This window comes from Lacerta agilis, chromosome 1, assembly GCF_009819535.1.
Source record: "Lacerta agilis isolate rLacAgi1 chromosome 1, rLacAgi1.pri, whole genome shotgun sequence".
NCBI classification, from domain to species: domain Eukaryota; kingdom Metazoa; phylum Chordata; class Lepidosauria; order Squamata; family Lacertidae; genus Lacerta; species Lacerta agilis.
Genome location: NC_046312.1, coordinates 44064796 through 44079585, shown reverse-complemented (window position 1 = coordinate 44079585; position 14790 = coordinate 44064796). Strand labels below are relative to the sequence as shown.

The window sequence follows — 14790 nt, the reverse complement described above, 5'->3', positions numbered from 1 at the left end:
AGGCTTCTACCCCCATCCGTGGGGATTCCCAAAGCCGCAGGCAACATTAAATGAGCCACATTAGTCAGTGTCAACCGCAGCAATAAGTGTGGGATGCTCACTCATTAAACTCTTGCTGCTAAGACTGTTAGATTTATGTGCCTAATATTAAGTACTTAGGTTTAACAGTTGTGCCCACCATGTCATTACTTACTATGTATTTCCCTTCTGGCTGTTGTCACATGGGGGGGGGGGCATAAAAGCTTAGTTCATAACTGGGCTGCATTTGAATAACAAACACAGTGTAATGGAGCCCAGCCAGTGGTGGCCATGTGTCCCACTTTACAGAGGACAGTCCTCTATTTGAGGTCCTTTCTTTGAATAGCTGTCCAGTCCAGGTCTGTTTGAAAGCTAAACCCTAACCATTGACTATGCTGGCTAGGGCTGGTGGGCGTTGGGAGTCCCAACAACATCTGGAGAGCCAGAGGTTCCCCATCAATTCACTCCAACTGGTGAAATTGTGGTCTGATTTCATTGTGGGATTGTCCTTGCGGGGGATTTTATGAGCTGTTGTGGCTGCTTAAGTATTACATTGCATTTGTATTCTGCCTTTGCTTTTCTATGTAGCAATTGTGTTTGTAATGTTCCGAAAGTTATTCAATAGATAGACCCCTAAAAACCAATCAGTCAAACACCACACTAAAAGTTAATCTACATTCTCATATAAACCCCAATCAAACTTTTGTGTGATTTTCTTGTGGTTTGTTTTAGAATTGACAGGAAAAAGGATAAAACGGAAAGGAAAATTTTGGATAGTCAAGAAAGGGCTTCTGGGATGTCCATAGGCCAGTGGTAAGGTTAAATTATTTGTTGCTGCTGCACACAATGATCCGGTGACATGTTCTGTTTTGTTTTCACACATAGATATCACATGAGCTTGCATGTTTTCTTTATTTTATCCTATTTCCCATAGTATGGAAGAATTTGCACAATTCTGTAGATTATTATTTAAAGCCCCTTCAAAGCTCTACTGTTTGCATCAGTGGAGCATGGATCTTCCCACTGGGAAGAGTGGGGAGGCATAAGCATTTCAACCACACAAAGCAGTGCCACTGGCAATGTATGAAATCGAATTCAGTTGCAGCTAATTCGTCCTGGATTGTACCTCATAGTGGCCTTTGAGACTTTAAAAGCAGAGATTAGGAACTTTTGGCCCTCCAGAAGTTGTTGGACTGCAGCTCATATTGCGCCTGATCACTCATCATGCTTCCTAGGGCTGTTGAAAGTTTCAGCAATATATGGAGGGCAACAGGTTCCCTGTCCCTGCATTAGAACAGCTCCTGTTTTTACTACAGCACTTTAGTTAAAGGACAGCAATTTCGGCTGTGTGGATCATGGTTTGAAATTACTGGTTTTTAGAAAGCAGTGACAGTATGAAAATTAAACGCAAAATGTGTGTTTTTCAGCCGGGCTGCGTGAACACAAACGGAGATGGACATCAGAAAGTGTCGGCGTATGAAAAATCCACAGAGGGTCAAAAAGGCAAGATTCCTCCCCCCGCCTCAAAAAAGTTAACGTTAAATTAGCCATACCTTTACAATAAGAATACCAGAGTTTCATAGGATGTTTTGGTATATAGCAGGAAGCACATGGCCATGCCAGAGATCCATACATACAAGTTGCTTTTCAGTTTCATTGAGGTAGATAATTGTGTGTACCGGTTGTAAAGAATCATACAACAAAACATGTGGACCGATTACTTCTTTGTATTTATTTATCAGGTTTCTACCTTCATTGTAAGGTCCCGAGGTGGCTCAGAGCAATATCATGTATTTTTTTAAAAAAGTAAAAGAATTAAAACAGTTTATATGCAACCATAAAACAAATAAAGCCTTTCTAGGCTAAAGCTGCATAGTATAGATTAAAGAAACAGAAGAGGTTGGTGCCCAAAAACACCTTAAATGACAAATGTATGTCAAGAGGTGTGTTTTCAGGATATGACAAAGCTGTACAATGAATGCTAGACGCGCTCTGTGTGGAGGAAGTTCTCCACTTTAGGGGATACCTAAATTTAGAAAAGCCACTCTCAGGCTGACATTACACCCACACTTCTGAGGATGGTGGTGACGTTAACACCCAAGAGAGTCTGTAGGATGGAAGTGGTCTTTCCAGATATTGGGCCTAAGCTGTTTATGGCTTAGCATTATAATAGGGTTGCCGATGTATATGGTGCTTTACAGCATAATAAGACAACCTTCCCCAATATGTTGGCCTCTGTTTCTTTTGGACTATCCACCCCATTAGCCCCAGCCAATGTAGCCGATGGTCAGAGATGATGGGAGTTGTAGTCAGAAGCACCTGAGATTTAATAAAGCTGAAATAACATAATAATTGGGGGGGGGAGAAAAGATAGGGTCATACTCAGAGATATTTACTGTCTAAATATTTACAAATAGAAATGACAACCAATGGATGGAAGGGGAGGGAAGGAAGGAAAGAAAGAGGAAAAGGGATGAAGGTATAATTGTCCTAAAAACACATTAACAACTCTAATGTTTAAAATCATAATCCGCTTTGTTTTTGTTTTTGCTTACCATACTGTTTCTCACCTGTTGATTGCAGTCAGTATATGGAGTTACAGAAGACAGTCAGTCCCAAAGTCCTGTACATATGCCCTCCCAACCAGCTCGGAAAACAACAAAAGATGATGTCCGGAAGCAAGTAAGGAATCTTCTCTGTGACTTCTCACGTTCCTTTTGAAGATATTCCACCCCTTTTTCTCTTTCCATGTTACTATAAATAGGACAAAATATTGAGTAAATATGAAATTGGAAACTTGCCTCTCCCCCAAAAGAAAACACTTGTGTTTAGAGTACGTCGTAATCTGCCAATTTTTAAAGTTATAATTATTTCTCTTGTACTGTTGTAGTTTGCTGTACGCTACCAGGGACCCCCTGATGCTAAACACATTTCTTTGAAAGCAAGACAGTTTATTTCACAGACACTTGCATTCATATAACCAACTTGTTCCTTCTTGGACCATTGCACTTCTCCATTCATGTCATGTATGGCCATTGACAGCTCAGCAAATGGAGAAGTCTGGGTTTACCAGGTCCTCCAGATGCTGACCAGAATAGACAGGAAGGTTTGGGTTGGGAGTCAGCATCTTTAAGTATATTACAGTGTAAATCATTTGAAGCATTAAGAGGAGTTTTATTTTCCTCCCACCAGATAACATTTCTGAACGTGCAGATAGACAGACACTGTTTAAAAATGTCTAAAGTAGCAGAAAGGTAAGACTCCCCATTTACATATGTTATAATCGTTGTTGTTGTAATGGTTCTCTGCTGTCTGTTCTGCTTCCCCCTCTCAAATGATTCAAGACAATGGCGGATCCAGGAATGAGCACCTGAGCTGGGCATTTCTCCCTTGACCGCTGCCCTCCCTTGCTCCTGCTTTATGCCTACGTTTGGCATGAAGATCCTGATTTGTATTGAGACAGAGCTCCCCATTACATCCAAACCAGCAAACTCTGCTTTAATGTGAATTAACAGTAAGCCCCGGTGCCCAGGGGTGGAGCAAGGCGGTGCGGTGGGGACTAGCTATCCCAGGTGCTACCCTGGGGGGGTGACACTTGGCGCGCGTGCCCCCGTGATGCCCAAGCCTACAGTGAGCGATGGCCATGACGGCCCGTCTGGGCCGCCGGCAAAGCTCTCCCCCTTTCCCCAGGCTTGCTGTAGGCTTGGGAGGTGGGGGGTGCCATTGCCCCACCGCCTGGTAAAAAGCCTTGCTCCGTGGCTTGCTCACTCACCCGCTCAGTGCTTTGCTTCCTTCCCACTTGGGCTGCGGGCGGAGGCGAGGGGCGGGCCAGGGAGGGGCATCAGCACCATGCAGGATCAGATCTTCCCACTAAGGGAAGCCGCTCATGAAGTAGCAGTTGCTGGCAGGGGCGGACGAAGGGGGCGGTGGGCGGTCCGCCCCAGGTGCACTCACTGGGGGTGACATTTGGCGTGCCGCCCACCCACGACTCCCAAGCCCTGCCCTGAGCCGTCGGGGTAAGGGGGGGAGCTGCACCGCTTTGCTAGCAGCATTTCCCCTTCCCCGCTTGGAGGAGGCTTGGGAGTCGCGGGCGGGCAGCGCGCCGAATGTCCACCATGGGTGGCTCGCTCCGCCCCCATCTGCAGGACGCACGCATTGCTCTGGGCACCCAAGCGGCTATCCCGCACCTGGGAGGGTGCCCTCCGCGCCGCCCCCCTTGGAAGCGCGCCACCCCACCCCCTTGGGAGGGGCATATGCTCCGCCGCTGTTTGCTGGCACTGCACAGGATCACACCCTCCCACTTAACAGCTGTGTGACTCTGTTAAGCAGAAACATTGAACTGCATCATGGGGTGTACTTTCTCCTGAGAATTAAGTAAGTAAGTAAGTAAATATTACATTTAAACTAACTAAATTTCCCTCCAGTTTATTACTTGATGAAATTTATATCCTGCTCTTCCTCTCAAGGGAGCCCAGGATGACTCTGGTTACTTTAAAATAAGTGGCAGCTTCCAATCTCCTCTTTTCCAGCTGCACCAGAGGAGGAAAGGGAGAGCATGTGAGCACAAGGCTTCTGTGGGCTTGTGTACATAACTTAAAGCATCATTTATTGTTACATGTCAGAGGCCCACAAGGGTGAATTAGGATGAAGTAGTTTTAACAGCCAACCGCAAACAAGATCCTTTGACCTTAAAGTTGGGATAAAATGCTGAGCTCAGCATGGCCAGACTTGTTGATTACGATGGAATTGTTGTTGGTACGGTAGCCTTTCAGACTGAATCCCAGTTAAATAGCTTATTGTTTCCACCGGGAATGTGGCAGATTAGCAGATCATAACGCATGAGGGCTTCTTTTCTCTTTTGTCTGTGCAGCATTAATTCCCAAGACTATTTTCCCTCCTAGAAGTCTCCAAAACAAATTTTGCACTAGCAGTAAAGGAACTTTGGTTAGAAGGAGACAAAGATGGGCACGTTGCAGCGTCCAGCAAATCAGAATACTGTCCTAGTTGCACAATTTATGAGTGTGTGTGCCCTGAATTCAAATAGCTATTAGGGATTGGGAGCAAATGCCATTTTAAACAGCTTTTCTATTGGTCTTTCCAGAGGCTACGAGTAAAAAATATATAAAATCATAAAATTTAGAACTGCATGTAATAGCAAAAAAAGTGAGGAAGCCAAAAGATTAAACAGCACTCCTATTTAGTGCAGAAAGAGAATATTTATCATTCAGCAGGGCTGGGGAGCATCAGAGGAAGTTTTTTCACACGGGAGAAGAAGGAAAAAAATTCCTTGCGCGGTCACAGGGAAAGTAGATGGTGACTTTCCCAGACCTGCATGCTCCCAGATCTGCCAGTGTGGCATTGCACCAACCACTGAGCCAAGTGCCTGCAATGTTCAGCTGCAGAACATGCCTAAAATATTCAGTGGATCCAGTTTTTCTTCCTTCCTTTCATCCTTACTTTTCATGTCACTGCAAAACCAAGGCTGACTTTACAATTTGCCCGGTGTGATGCACACAGCCACTCGATAATAGGCTCATCAAATTCCATGAAATGGCTCTGAAGTAAACAGCTTGAACTGCAACCCACATTATTTTTAACTCCTTGTGGTGCTCGCAGTTTCATTAGAAACATTTGAATTTCAGAAACTATAGTCCCCAATTGATTTTTTAAAAAAAGAAGATCTCCCCCCGCCCCACCCAATGCTTCAGTTACTGTGAAAATGGAGGGTTTCCTTCCTCCGACTCCTGATCCGTGGTGGTCATGAAACATTATTAATGAATAAGATAAGACAGGGAGGGAGGGAAGATAAGACAGGGAAGGACCCCCGAGGCTTTATTGGTAGGACCTGCATTTCGTTACGAAATGGTGTGATTCTAATGTCTTGTGAAATAACAGCAACCTTCCAGTGACAGGCTGAAGAGAAAAAGAGCTCCACACCTCCAGCTGCACCATTTCTAATTTAAAAAAAAACCACACACACACACACAGCACACACACACACAGGGGCAAGTAATATAGCCTGGGTAAGAAAATTAAAGTGTCCAGTGTTTGGAACCTAGACTATTCTCCCTAGTGACAATTGATTCTTGAGTCTTAGTCTTAGCTGCAGTCCATGCACATCATAACAGTCAGTGGCGTAGGAAGGGGGGGTGGAGGGGGCGGGGCGCCCTGGGTGCCACTCTGTGAGGGGCGACAAGATGGCCCCTGCTGCCCCACAGCTGTAGAGCGTCCGAGGGCATGCATCCAATGGGCTGCCACTCTTGCGCTCTGTCATACGGGGCATCCGTACGGTCTCCGTGCAAGTGGAGGCCCGTCAGCCGCAGTGCGCGAGCGGCAGCCCGTACGGAGTGCGCATGTGCAGCATGTCCGTACGGACTGGTGGCACATGCAGGATGCCGCACATGCGCAGTCCGTACAGGCTGTGCCGCCCCCGGGTGCCAGAGAGGGTTCCTCCTCCGCTGTTAACAGTGAACATACGTGTTTTAGTAAATGCTCTCATGTGGTGCTGCAAACGGGCGGATGAAGGGGGGTGCGATGGGGGGCGCTCCACCCCGGGTGTCTCCACTGAGGGGTGACAAAATGCCGAGTGGCACTCACCACGGGGCCTGCACACACCCAAGCCACACGTCTCTCCTGCCCCAAATGGTCCGCCTGCTTCCTCCCCCTCAGCTGTACGGCGGCTGAGTGGTAGGCGGCAGGCAGACTCCTCAAAGGCCCCGCGGAACGTCCTGGCCTGGCTGGCCCCGTCCTGCGGGCAGCTGGCCCCACCCCTGGGCGCGAGGGCAACGCACGAGCCGCCCCAGGCACCCAATCGGCTTGTTCCGCCACTGGCTGCAAATCCCAGCTATGTGCCCGTCAACATTCACCTCTGAGCAATAATCTGGCCAAAAATGTTGACTTGCCTTACGGAAACCAAATGAAAGCAATGCAACTAACTCGAAGTATGCACGGTGAATGGAGCCTTTGTGGAAAAAACTAAAATGATATTATCTTGTTGATGCAATTATTATATTAAGCAGGACACTAGAAAACAATGAGCACAACTCTACAAAACTTAAGTTTTCAACATCCCCCATTGACATCTGTTGGACAAAGCACCGGTTCATTTTCTGTTGAGATCAATGCTTAGCTCTGTACCATAGAATTAATGGGGCTTACTTTTTGTCCGGCTGTACTATATCGGTTAGCTACTTTGTTTTTGATCAACAACAATCATCTGCCTAACCCGCTTCTCTTTTTTTAAGGAATGGAAACAAGTTACATTCCTGTGAACTTAGATAATACAAGGTAGCATTGTTTGGTTTTTAACATCTATTATTGGAAGACAAACACTTTGGCATAGGACTATGTATCCTATAGGAACCAGCCTTTTTACTGACATTGTGCAGTGGCATGGGCACATAATGAATACTTTTCAGATTAATATACTTTTAAAAATGGCTATAATATTTAATGAAGTTATACAACACAGCTCTCATCTCTGTACATTTTCTTTCTTTCTCTTGTTGCAGTTTAATTACTATTCAGATCAGTACATTGACTATGACCCTTTTCTAACTCCTGCTGAACCTTCCAATCCCTGGATAAATGATGATGCTATATTTTGGGACTTAGAAACAAGGTAAGAAATTATATTTTTCATACTTCTTATTAATTATTCATTTCTATACCGCTTTATATAGGGGGGGGGCAAATCTCAAAGCGGTTTACAACCTGCAGTCATACTTTTAAAAGTGAAACTTTCAAAAATAAAACATTGCAGAGCTCTTTTGGCTGCACAGTTTGCAATATCTTTAGATGAAGGATTGACGCCAGCCTATAACAGAGGGAGAGGTGAGATGGCAAGGCCTTGCAGAGAACAGCTGCTGGCTGGCTCCTCTCTTCCCTGAACTGACTCCCAAAATCCTAATTGATATTGTAACAATTATTATTATTATATAGCACCATCTATGAACCGATGGTTTTATTTACAAAGTAGGGTCCCTGCCCAGTTATCTAACATTATTTAATATTCGTACCTAATTTGCTTTCTCCTCCTCTTTATAGATTCCTTTGTCCCTTATTGTACCCTATCTGTTACAATGGATGTCATTATTTGAATTTAAATAAGGGTAGTTAATTTTTCTGTCTCAGGCTGCATGCAACCCCACAAGAGGGATTTTGTGGGCTCCCCCAAACTTGTCATTAAATATATCATTAATTTCTTATTTTCTGAGATAAGTAAGAGACCCTTCTGAGGAAAAGAATACGGCTGCATACTTATCACTCTCAGATTCTCCTTTCAATACATAAAACAGATACTGATTAGGAAATTATGCCCCCCTCCCGCCCTAGAAAATCATAACTCACCCCAAATATAGCAGGTCGACTTTTCCTCTCTTGGGCTACGTAGGGATTTCTTTAAATTATAAGCAAATGTTTCTCTCTGATATCAGCTTTGTATCCACAAGCAGAGTACTACCCAGCTTATCTTTTTCTGACATTTTGACAAGGTAACAAATCATCTGTTTTCATACATACAGGTTTCTCTACTCTTTGAAAGTCAAAAGTATGTGTTGTGTGTGTGTGTGTGTGTCCCCCCTTTAATTTAAATTATCACTACAAGCTCACTGATGAGTATTTTGAATTAAGCTGTCACGGAGAAATATACGTTGGGAGACTCGAAAAAGAAACCCTGGCTGATCCTTATCTTTGTATCCTTTGAATAGCAAGGAGCCTTCTCAGCACCGGGGTCAAAAGATGGGGCTTCTGTATAGATGAGGTGTTGAAAGATCCCGTTGGGCGCGACCAGTTCTTCGGTTTCTGAATCGGAATTCAGTTCTGAAAACCTCAGGTAAAGACCCTTCAGATATGCTAAAGATTTAGTGCTCCAAAGGTTGCAGTACTTGCTCAGCAGAAAAGTTCACTGGTGTTGAAAGCAAGGAATGTGAGAATTGGACTCCTGTATGAAATGCTATAGGGACGCGGGTGGCGCTGTGGGTTAAACCACAGAGCCTAGGGCTTGCTGATCAGAAGGGCGGCGGTTCAAATCCCCGCGACGGGGTGAGCTCCCATATCCATATCCAGTTCTAACTGTAGCTTCTTGTCCCACATAGAGATTTCTCAGGAGACAAATGAGGTTATCCGGCACTCCCATTTCTTAAGAACTTCCCATAGTTTGCTGTGGTCGGCACAGTCAAAGGCTTTCGCGTAGTCAATGAAGCAGAAGTAGATGTTTTTCTGGAACTCTCTAGCTTTCTCCATAATCCAGCACAATTTGGTCTCTGGTTCCTCTGCCCCTTCGAATCCAGCTTGCACTTCTGGGAGTTCTCGGTCCACATACTGCTTAAGCCTGCCTTGTAGAATTTTAAGCATAACCTTGCTAGCGTGTGAAATGAGTGCAATTGTGCGGTAGTTGGGGCATTCTTTGGCACTGCCCTTCTTTGGGATTGGGATGTAGACTGATCTTCTCCAGTCCTCTGGCCACTGCTGATTTTTTCAAACTTGTTGGCATATTGAGTGTAGCACCTCAACAGCATCATCCTTTAAAATTTTAAATAATTCAGCTGGAACATCATCACTTCCACTGGCAGTGCTTTCTAAGGCCCATTTGACTTCACTCTCCAGGATGTCTGGCTCAAGGTCAGCAACCACACTACCTAGGGTGCATGAGACTTCCATATCTTTCTGGTATAATTCCTCTGTGTATTCTTGCCACCGTCTTCTTGATGTCTTCTGCTTTTGTTAGGTCCTTCCCACTTTTGTCCTTTATTATGGTAATCTTTGGACGAAATGTTCCTTTCATATCTCCAATTTTCTTGAACAGATCTCTGGATTTTCCCATTCTGTTGTTTTCATCTATTTCTTTGCATTGCTCGTTAAGAAGGCCCTCTTGTCTCTTCTTACTAGTCTGTATCTAAAAGGTACAGTGCTAGTCTGTATCTAAAAGGTACCCTAAAGGTATCACTAAGGAATTTGCCAAACTCTTTGTTAAAAGGCATGCTGGTTGGATTTTGATAGAAACCTACAATTCCCTCTAGAAGAAGGTTAATTTTCCATATATGTTGGACTAAAATTAGTTATGATGCAAGGCTGAAGCTAACGTGAGCGATCCCTGTCACGCATGTTATCATCATACCAAACACAAGCTGCAGTGACAGCTCATTGTCAGTCCGTCATTCATTCATTTGTTTAGCATTACATGCAAACTCACATGCCTCATCGTTTTCAAAAGGGCAGGAACAATCTCTGGACAGAGATCTGAGACCCCATCTAGTGTTTAACAGACAGCTTTGTTAGTAGGTTTCGATAATACAGTATATTTATATGCTTGTGTCAAACGGGGTCAGATTTTGAATCAGTGTTACTGAGTGAGCTAATTCACAAAGAGAACAGAACAGGCCTTATTACTAAGCAATGTTTTCTGGACGTCGCATAAGGCCACTGAAGCATAGCTTTGCTTTATTTATTGATAAAGGATGTGGCAGCACCTTGAGAACACTGTTCCGGGACCACTCCTGCAGCTACAGCTAAAGACTGGTTTCAGAACCCCTACATTAGATGCTCGTAGTTCTGCAACAGACATCTTGGCGAATGCCCACACATATGTCAAGGGGCAGGAAGAAGAAAGGAATAACTGATACAGGGATGGGCTAGTAGTTAATAGCCAAAGGATCTCTGTGGCACTTGAAGAATGCAATACTTAATTCACTGAGCCTAGAACTGAATGTTCAGTATAGATGGATGAGACACAGCATGTCGTGGACCAGGGAAACACAAGTTCAACCCCCCCACTTGCCAATGGCACCTTTGGACCAGTCTGTCTGTCACTATCACTTAGCCTAACCTACCTCACAGAGTTGTTGTACAGAGAAACGGGGAAGAGGTATGCTGATGTGAGCTCCTCGGAGGAAATTGCAAAATATAAATGCAGATGGTGGTGGTGATACCGGAATAGGGAAGGGATAGTCCAACCACAGGGGAGGGGGCAATTATGGAGTGCAGTTGTGGCTGAGGAAGGAAGACCTCATCAAAATGCAACAGCCCCTAGGACCAGATGGGTTGCGGAAGGAGAGGCTGCTAGTTCTGGGAGTTCCAGGATCCTGTGGGAGGGAGAAGCTATTTCAGTATTTTGCCTATGGCGACAAAATGCCTAAAGCCAGCCCTGAGGGGGAGTTCCACCAGCTGTCTCCAGATTTTTCCTGTCAGAGATTTTTGTGTATTCCAGCCAGCTGGAGAAATCTCCAACGTCACAATTAGAACTCTCTTTCACTCTTTGTATTAACCTAAGAGTAAGGTAATTCCTGAACCTTGAAAGCAAGCATGTGTGAATGCTGAGAAAAGGGACCTTTGTGAAGTACCAAAAGACCTTAAGGTTAGTTATATATAAATATATAACAGATTCGCACCAAAAAAATAATGGAAGATAAGCAATTGGGCGGTGTGTGGGGGGGTGGAGAGGCTTTGTTAGGTTTACTAAATTCCCTCAGTTTCAGATACTTCGTTTTTTATTCCTTGTTTATTCCAGTGGGTAACCATCTCCTCAGAATAGCACAGTGTTGTGAAAACAACAAATGCCACTCCTGTGAACACATCAATAATATCCTTACCTGATACATAGGATGCAGATTTAACTGCACCTTCCTCTCCCTCCTCTCAGTGTGCTTAGGGCAAGGAGGAAGGACCAAAGCTCAGTGGTGGAGCACCTGCCTTGCTTGCAGAAGGTCTCAGGTTCAATTCCTGGCATCTCCAGGTAGGGATAAGAAAAGCACAGGACACACAGGCTTACTGAGACCAGGTTCCCCAGAGAGGAGCTCCCAGCTGCTTTGCCCCTTTTTGCAGCTGTGCTACACTAAGACAAGGTTTGGCTTGGTGTGCAGTCCAGCCTGGGGCTCCTGGTTCTGCTCTCGCCTCACTAACCCTCAGCTGTAGCCATTGTTTGACCTCAACTCATTGTCTCTCTACCTACTGCCTTTGACAACCTTGGACTAAAATGCCCATCAGCCACAGCCGCCATGTGCATAGACACCTCAGCTGGAAGTAGAAATGGTTAGTTATGGTGCAAGGTTAGTTATGAGAGCCAGTGTGGTGTAGTGGTTAAGAGTGGTAGACTCGTAATCTGGGGAACTGGGTTCGTGTCTCCGCTCCTCCACATGCAGCTGCTGGGTGACCTTGGGCTAGTCACACTTCTCTGAAGTCCCTCAGCCCCACTCACCTCACAGAGTGTTTGTTGTGGGGGAGGAAGGGAAAGGAGAATGTTAGTCACTTTGAGACTCCTTCGGGTAGTGATAAAGCGGGATATCAAATCCAAACTCTTCTTCTTCAAGGCAAAAGCTAAACGTGAGCGATCCCTGTCACCATGTTATCATCGTAACCAACACAAGCTGCAGTGACAGCTCAGTGTCAATCCATCAGTCGTTCATTTGCTTAACATGAACGTTCAGCCCAAAACTGGAAAAGATCCAATTGCCGAGACAAGATATCAGCAACAGTGATTAAACAATATACACTATGTATGTGCTTAAAAGTATGCCTTCACCAACCTGGTGCCCTCTAGATGTTTTGAACTACAACTCCCATCAACCCTAGCAAGTGGACGGTACCAAATCTGGACAGTACCAGGTTGGTGAAGGCTGACGTATATGAAATTACTTCCAACATGATAACAGGAAAAGACACTACTGCAAGCATATATGTGTCTATAAAGAAGCAAACAACAACAACAAAACACATTTTCTTGACAGTGAAAGACAGGTACTAATCAGACTCCTAAGGCATCTTGTCCTAAGAAATGGTACAAAAGGTAATGATTACTGTCTCTGTGTGACCTTTTAAACTGTAGTACAAAGAAGATGAGGCGGGAATTCCAAGGAGCTGAAATAACTCAGCATCTGTAGTCTCTTAGCCACTAGAGGGTGCAGATGCTCTACAGGTACTAGTTTCTGCTAAATTCATGGTGACATCGTGGGGATACAAAAAGGAGTGCTATATTCCATAGGCCTAGAGAAGAACCCGAAGCCTGACATTGTAGAACTGTTGTTACTCACCAGTGTTCACAAGTTATACTGGAAATCCTGTAGAACTGAAAATTATACATGGAAAGCTTGCCACGCACCTCAGAATTGAGATGTAAATGTGAAGCATGTTCTGTTATCATATCATATCATAGATGCAGTGTCCTGAGCCACACTATGTGAACAGGGTCCGAATAACAACCTGATTATAGCCCACCTAATACCTTGAGATCTCAATGTTTTTGTTTTCTACACCCAACATAAGAAAATACTCCTGGTCTCGAGGAGTGGGACAATCTATTCTGGATGAATCATAAATGCTTTCATGATGCCTGCAAGTTTCTGAAGCTTTGGCACTGTAAGCCCATCTGAGAAGCAAATCCAAGCTGCACAGAGCTCAGAGAATTGAAGTACGGGTGTCACAAATAAATACATTTCACACCAGTATCCTTTGGCACACTGCTGGCCCTGATCAGAGCAAGTGTGATTCATTATATTTCCCAGTATTTGAGAGGGTGAAATGAGTTCTTTTGCAAGACTGTGGTTTAAATTTTTTATAAGACTCAATTAACATGAGCCTTATAAATATAGTAATTTTGGTGCCTGGTAGATTCCCTGGAAAAGACCCTGGTGTTGGGAAAGATTGAGGGCACAAGGAGAAGGGGACGACAGAAGATGAGATGGTTGGACAGTGTTCTCGAAACTACTAACATGAGTCTGACCAAACTGCGGGAGGCAGTGGAAGACAGGAGTGCCTGGCGTGCTCTGGTCCATGGGGTCATAAAGAGTCGGACACGACTAAACAACTAAACAACAAGCTTAAACTAGACCTGAGAAGGGCAACGAATGCAAACACCAGAATCCTAGGCATATCTTCTCAGAATTAATCCCCACTTAATACATACATTTTATTTGTATGCTGCCTTTCCATGGTTCAACCCATGTTCAAGGTGGCTCAAAACATGAGCATATATATGTGGGAATCACTAATGACAGCTATCACTTCGCTGAAAAAAAATACAGCTTGTGGATTGCCCTTATCACTTTTCATTCACATAGATTTGGTATATATAAATGTTTATTTTGATGAGCATGCTTTGAAGAACAACTATTACCATACTATGAAGAAATGGAGAATATTCTCCCTTACGGGTGGTATAAATAGCATTTCATGGTTATCTTTAGCAGACACTAGACAGTGATTATATAAGAAAGGGGACATTATGTGGAACATGTTTCTGCCACATCCTGATGGGTTTTGAATACTATTCTCACAAGTAGCTCCTTTGACTTCCCATGATTTGAATGTCTTTGTGAAGACTACCAAATTAGACTCTTTGGCTAGAAAGGGTGCAATCTACCGAAGTGCAGTCCCTCATTGAATGTACGCTAAAATAAACAGTAAATATACCCTGGGTGGTAGATTCTTCCTAAGAGGCAAAGGCAAAGCACAGCTTCGATTTCTTCTGTGGCAGATCCTTGCTGGTAACAGCCAGTGTGGAATTTGACTAGTAGCAACTTAATTTGTGGTTGTCGTTAATATTCAAACTCAAAACCCACCTTTCCTTCTCCTCCCCCCCCCCAAATACTCACAATGGCATTTGCCATTTCCACATGTGTTTCTTTCTTATGGCTGTTTATTCCAGGTCTGCGTCCTCTTTGTCTGTACGATATTGCTGTGTTCCTCAAATCACAGCAGTGCCTGTTGTCGTAGGTTTACATTCCATTCTGCCTGCCCACTGCCACAACTGTGTGCTGTCTGTAATGAGAATGCAGCGAG

At 44.4% G+C, this 14790-nt stretch overlaps 1 protein-coding gene across 1 annotated transcript in view; it reads left to right on the top strand.

The window, feature by feature from the left end:
* Positions 1-14790, top strand: part of RGS6 (regulator of G protein signaling 6) — a 194793-nt gene that overhangs the window by 153565 nt on the left and 26438 nt on the right. The window contains 11 exon segments of the mRNA XM_033146508.1: positions 751-803; positions 806-831; positions 1446-1463; positions 1465-1521; positions 2602-2700; positions 3211-3272; position 4995; positions 7530-7639; positions 8727-8748; positions 8750-8820; positions 8822-8851. Coding sequence (XP_033002399.1) covers positions 751-803; positions 806-831; positions 1446-1463; positions 1465-1521; positions 2602-2700; positions 3211-3272; position 4995; positions 7530-7639; positions 8727-8748; positions 8750-8820; positions 8822-8851 — 549 coding nt within the window.